Source organism: Gobio gobio, assembly GCF_949357685.1.
Source record: "Gobio gobio genome assembly, chromosome: 7".
Lineage (NCBI taxonomy): Eukaryota > Metazoa > Chordata > Actinopteri > Cypriniformes > Gobionidae > Gobio > Gobio gobio.
This window is the reverse complement of record NC_137103.1, coordinates 7,194,126-7,200,125: the sequence shown is the minus strand read 5'-3', so window position 1 is coordinate 7,200,125 and position 6,000 is coordinate 7,194,126. Positions and strand designations below refer to the sequence as shown.

General features: G+C 38.2%; 1 protein-coding gene across 4 annotated transcripts in view; it reads left to right on the top strand.

Moving 5' to 3' along the window:
* The window catches only part of dip2a (disco-interacting protein 2 homolog A), a 203,141-nt gene that overhangs the window by 173,090 nt on the left and 24,051 nt on the right, over positions 1-6,000 (top strand). For all 4 annotated transcript variants that reach the window (XM_079822075.1, XM_079822074.1, XM_079822077.1 and 1 more), the window contains 3 exons: positions 2,517-2,597; positions 3,789-3,912; positions 3,996-4,117. In XM_079822075.1, coding sequence (XP_079678201.1) covers positions 2,517-2,597; positions 3,789-3,912; positions 3,996-4,117 — 327 coding nt within the window. The remainder of the gene's footprint in view (positions 1-2,516; positions 2,598-3,788; positions 3,913-3,995; positions 4,118-6,000) is intronic.

Sequence of the window (6,000 nt, the reverse complement as noted above, 5' to 3'; positions counted from 1 at the left end):
TATTTACATATAGTCCACAAGACAAAAACATAGCTGAATTTATTAAAATAACACTGATAAAAAGTGTATGAACCATTGTTTCTCAGAGCTGTGTGTCGTTCCCTGATGATCCACGGCTGTGTGTGTGTGTGTGTGTGTGTGTGTCGTTCCCTGGATTATCCACGGCTGTGTGTGTGTGTGTGTGTGTGTGTGTGTGTGTGTGTGTGTTTCGTTCCCTGGATGATCCACGGCTGTGTGTGTGTGTGTGTGTCGTTCCCAGGGTGATCCATGGCTGTGTGTGTGTGTGTGTGTGTGTGTGTGTGTGTCGTTCCCTGGATGATCCATGGCTGTGTGTGTGTGTGTGTCGTTCCCTGGATGATCCACGGCTGTGTGTGTGTGGGTGTGTTTGTGTGTGTGTGTGTGTGTGTGTGTGTGTCGTTCCCTGGATGATCCACGGCTGTGTGTGTGTGGGTGTGTTTGTGTGTGTGTGTGTGTGTGTGTGTGTCGTTCCCTGGATGATCCACGGCTGTGTGTGTGTGTGTGTGTCGTTCCCTGGATGATCCACGGCTGTGTGTGTGTGTGTGTGTGTGTGTGTGTGTGTGTGTGTGTGTGTGTGTGTGTCGTTCCCTGATGATCCACGGCTGTGTGTGTGTTTTGTGATGTTGTTCTTGAGTCTCTTGTTTGTCCTGAGCCGTTAAACTGCCCAATGTTCTTCAGGAAAATCCTCCAGCTCCTGCACATTCTTCAGTTTTCCAGCCTCTTTTTCATATTTGACCCTCTCCAGCAATGACTGTATGATTTTAAGATCCATCTTTTCACACTGAGGACAATTGAGGGACTCAAACACAACTACTAAAAAAGGTTCAATCATTCACTGAAGCTCCAGAAGGACACAGAATGAATTAAGAGCCGGGGGTGAAAACCTATTGAATTTGAAAATCAAGGTAAATTGTACTTAATTTGTCTTCCGGGAAACATGCAAGTATCTTCTGTTGCTTCTGAAGGGCAGTACTAAATGAAAAAAAAAAAGATATTTAAACAAAATAAGAAAAATGTGTACATCTTCATCCTGTTCAAAAGTTTTCACCCCCCGGCTCTTAATGCGTTGTGTGTCCTTCTGGAGCTTCAGTGAATGTTTGAACCTTTTTTAGTAGTTGTGTTTGAGTCCCTCAATTGTCCTCAGTGTGAAAAGATGGATCTTAAAATCATTCAGTCATTGCTGGAGAGGGTCAAATATGAAAAAGAGGCTGGAAAACTGAAGAATGTGCAGGAGCTGGAGGATTTTTCTGAAGAACATTGGGCAGTTTAACTGCTCAGGACAAACAAGAGACTCATGAACAACATCACAAAACAAAAAACAGCCGTGGATCATCCAGAGAACACACACACACACACACACACACACACACACACACACACACACACACACACACACACACACACAGACAGCCGTGGATCATCCAGAGAACACACACACACACACACAGACAGCCGTGGATCATCCAGAGAACACACACACACACACACACACACAGACAGCCGTGGATCATCCAGAGAACACACACACACACACACACACACACACACAGACAGCCGTGGATCATCCAGAGAACACACACACACACACACACACACACAGACAGCCGTGGATCATCCAGAGAACACACACACACACACACACACACACACACACAGCCGTGGATCATCCAGAGAACACATACACACACACACACACACACACACAGACAGCCGTGGATCATCCAGGGAACGACACACAGCTCTGAGAATCAATGGTTCAGAAACTTTTTATCAGGGTTATTTTAATAAATTCAGCTTTTTTTTTTTGTCTTGTGGACTATATGTAAACATTTTTTATGTAAAATTTCTTATTAAGGACAGTACACTGCAAACAATGCTTTTCTTACTTAGTATTTTTGTCTTGTTTTCAGTCCAAATATCTAAAAAATCTAACATTAAGAAGCATTTACAAAAAGTTTTTGTCTTGATTTGGGGGAAAATAACTCAAAATGAAGGGAGTTTTTGCTTAAAATAAGCAAAATAATCTGCCAATGGGGTAAGCAAAATAATCTTGTTTTCTGTTTGAATTAAGATTATTTTTCTTACACCATTGGCAGATTATTTTGCTTATTTTAAGCAAAAACTCCCTTCATTTTGAGTTATTTTCCCCCAAAACAAGACAAAAACTTTTGCTTGTCTAGTAAATGCTTCTTAATGTTAGATTTTTTAGATATTTGGACTGAAAACAAGACAAAAATACTAAGTAAGAAAAGCATTTTTTGCAGTGTACTAAATAAAAAATAAGATGCATTTTGTATGATCCCTCTTATTTGGTTAAAATGATTCCCATTTTCACAGATTCTGCAAGCGGTTCACACACTTCTTCATGCCACTGTATGTCAGCGGTGTCAAGTGTCAGCCAATAAAGAGGCGGCGAAAGTTCAACAGAGTGAAGTGCACTTGTTGGGCGTGTGGTGTGTGTGATCCTGACGTGTTGTGTGTGTGTGTGTCTCTTGTAGTTCCTGTATCTGCAGGACGTTCTGCAGTGGCGAGCTCAGGCCACTCCTGATCACCCTCTGTTCCTGCTGCTCAATGCTAAGGTACACCTCTCACCATCTCCCATATCTCTGAGGATATCATTCACTGATATCTCACCGCATGGGTGTGTGTGTGTGTGTGTGTTCATTTTGACAGCATATTTTGATTTAGTTTTAGTCATAGTCTTTTGACAAAAATGGCATTTAGTTTTAGTCATATTTTAGTCTCCTGAACTGTTTTTAGTTTTAGTTTTAGTTTAGTTTTAGTCGACTAGATCTACAGTAGATTTATTCTCCTAAAGTCTAATGAGTTTAGTTCAATTGTAAAACATTAAGCATTTAAGCGTTACATAACCGACTGTCATTTGAACTGACATTTTGACATCATTTTGTTTTTGACATTAAAAATACACGAAATAGAGCTCACTTCACTTTTTTGTTTGTTTTTAAAAACATCTATATAGTTTTTATAACTTTATATTTCTGTTTTAGTCAGTAGGCCATATCAGGTTAAGCTAAAGCTTCAAATAAGTGTTATTTTATTTCAGTTAACATTTATTTAATTTCAAGTAATGAAGATTTTTTAAATGGTTTTAGTGAACTATTATAACCTGATACTTTATTGAATATGTGTCAAATACTGGTCTTTCCTCCTGACTATGAATTAAATGGGAATACAATTAAATACAGTTTATTGTGTAAGCAAAAACGAATATATAATGCGTGACTTTTAATGATAAACCAGCTGGAAATACACCAGGACTCTTATTTTGAAATTTCTGCGCCTCTATTGCAGTTGCAGGAGCTCATTCAAGTTCAGATGAGGGAGATAAAATATGCGTTGTTATAATCGTCTAGAACATATTACTATATAAACATGGTAAAGTAAACAGTCATTATTCATCAGCATTAGTTCATAAGCAATATTCTGGCATAAATGTGTGTTATTGATTGAGCCGCTCTGGAGCTGGATTGGGGATGAGCCGTGTTTTCCAGAGGTTAGATCAGCATCTGTGACACAGATCATCAGTTCTGACCCCATCTCTGCCCTAATCCACCCTCACTAACATTTACATCTCCTTTTTATCTGCTGACGAAAGCGACAGTTGATTTTCCTCATAGTTTGTGTCATCCAACACTAGTTTTTATTTAGTTATCGTCTCGTTTTCGTCAGTGAAAAATGGTCGTTAATGAAAATTATGACAAATTATTCGTCAACGAAATGAACACTGGTGTGTGTGTGTGTGTGTTCAGGGCACCGTGGCCAACACAGCGTCCTGTGTGCAGCTGCACAAGCGTGCGGAGCGCGTGGCGGTGGCGCTGATGGAAAGAGGCCGACTCAACACTGGAGACCATGTGGCGCTGGTTTATCCTCCTGGTGAGAGAGGAGGCTTGTATGAGGGCGGTGTGATGAAGGATTGTCCGCGCTCAGGGTTTCACTCCTCTGTGTGTGTGTCTCAGGTATCGATCTGATCGCCACTTTCTATGGCTGCCTGTACGCCGGCTGCGTTCCCGTCACCGTCAGGCCTCCGCACCCACAGAACCTAACCACCACCCTGCCCACCGTCAAGATGATTGTTGAGGTGAGCCTCTGAATGCTGTTCACCATAGCCTTTATTATATCTCATTTAGCTTTATTTAACACTTAGCCCTCTGGGGTTCTTCATTTATGGGTCACACTCAGGACCTTCGGGTCAAAAATGACCCGGAGGGCGGGATTAAGATAAAAAAGATTTGAGTAAAATCAATGAAATACATTTTTGTTCAATAATATTTGTTCTTTTCTTTTTTGGTGTTTTGAGATCATTTTATGATTTATAATGAATATTTATGCAATAATTATGACCCATTTTTTATCATAAAATATAATAAAAAATTTATATCTATATATAATTTTTTTATTATTATTATTAAAGCTGTATTTCATTTTAGAGTCAAGCCTAGGCCTCATGAAAGCAATTTTTTATGAGATCGGTGCCATCTGGTGGACACATTGAGCATTTTTATCACGCAATAGCACATTTTTACTACTATAGTGGATCTTGCGTTTTATAATTTTTAAAAAAAAATTGTAGCTTCATCTTAATGGTCTGAAACTTGGTGACTTTATTGGTACTTGGTATATGAACACCCAAAAAATTGGGGACAGGATTTGAAACGTCTAAGTAGTCGTAAAAAAATATAGTCACACTCAGGACCTTCAGGTCAAAAATGACCCCCATAGGAAATGAATGGGAAATTGGCAAAAATATGAAAATACAGAGTTTTTTTGTGCATACAATCTACAAATCAGCCAGGATGCAGAAAAAAGGACTCAACAGTGAAGATCTCTAAAACATCAAGAGTGCAAAACAGACAAAAAAACTCACACACACACACTTATACACACAAAAACACACGCACACACAAATTAACGTGTGCCATTCCAAAAGCTAATTGTGTTTTTGTGTGTGTGTGTGAGTTTTTTTGTCTGTCAAGATGATTGTTGAGGTGAGCTGAGCCTCTGAATGCTGTTCACCATAGCCGAGGGACACAAGCTATGTTATGTTTCTATCCACCTATTTTTATGCGCATTTTGGGATATCGCATCAAAAAGATGCCAAGATGCGCATAAAAAACGTATGCGCTCGTTTGAGTCGGATACATTTTCTATCCGATACGAAAACATGCGCATAAACTACTATGGAAACGCATTTACCGTATAAATTCCTTGATGCGCAGAAAATCATGTGACTTTTGCGATGTAACAGCACAACTGTATTAACCAGCGGAAAAATCTTGTTTGCACAGCATCTGAAATGCTGGTTTGGTCTTTCAGAAGTCTGTTGTCAAAGATGCTCGGTATATTTCCCTCCTAGAACTGTCACATGACTGCGTTCCCAAACAGCACATCTGCCTCTGAAGGCATGACAACGAGTTTCTCTGAGACGCAAATTATTTATCATATACGAAAATGATAATATATGGTGGCGTCTCCTATGTTTCTCAGTGATTTTTTTAGCTGTAGTTTATCAGGAAGTGACGATTATGTTCTCTTTGACTCACTGGATGGAAACGGTGCTTTATTCGCAAATGTTTTATGCGATATTGCATTTTTGCGCATAAATTATATTCGCAACTTTGGATGGAAACATAGCTACAGTCTTTATTATATCTGATTTACTTTTATTTAACAATTAAGCAATAACATTAATTTTGTTAATGTTAGTTCATTCATCTGGTATTATATATATTTTTATGTTACAGCATTTATTAATTTACTATTATTATTTATAATTTTTTAAAGTGTATTTTTACTTATTTTCAATGTTTTTTATTTATTTAATTGATTATAAATGTAATAAATATAAAAATTTAATTGATATTTAAATGTATTATTAATTGTATTATTATTATTCATTTTAATCTGGACTACTACAAACAGTAATCTTAGATTTATATACCGTTCTAGATATAATAAATATAA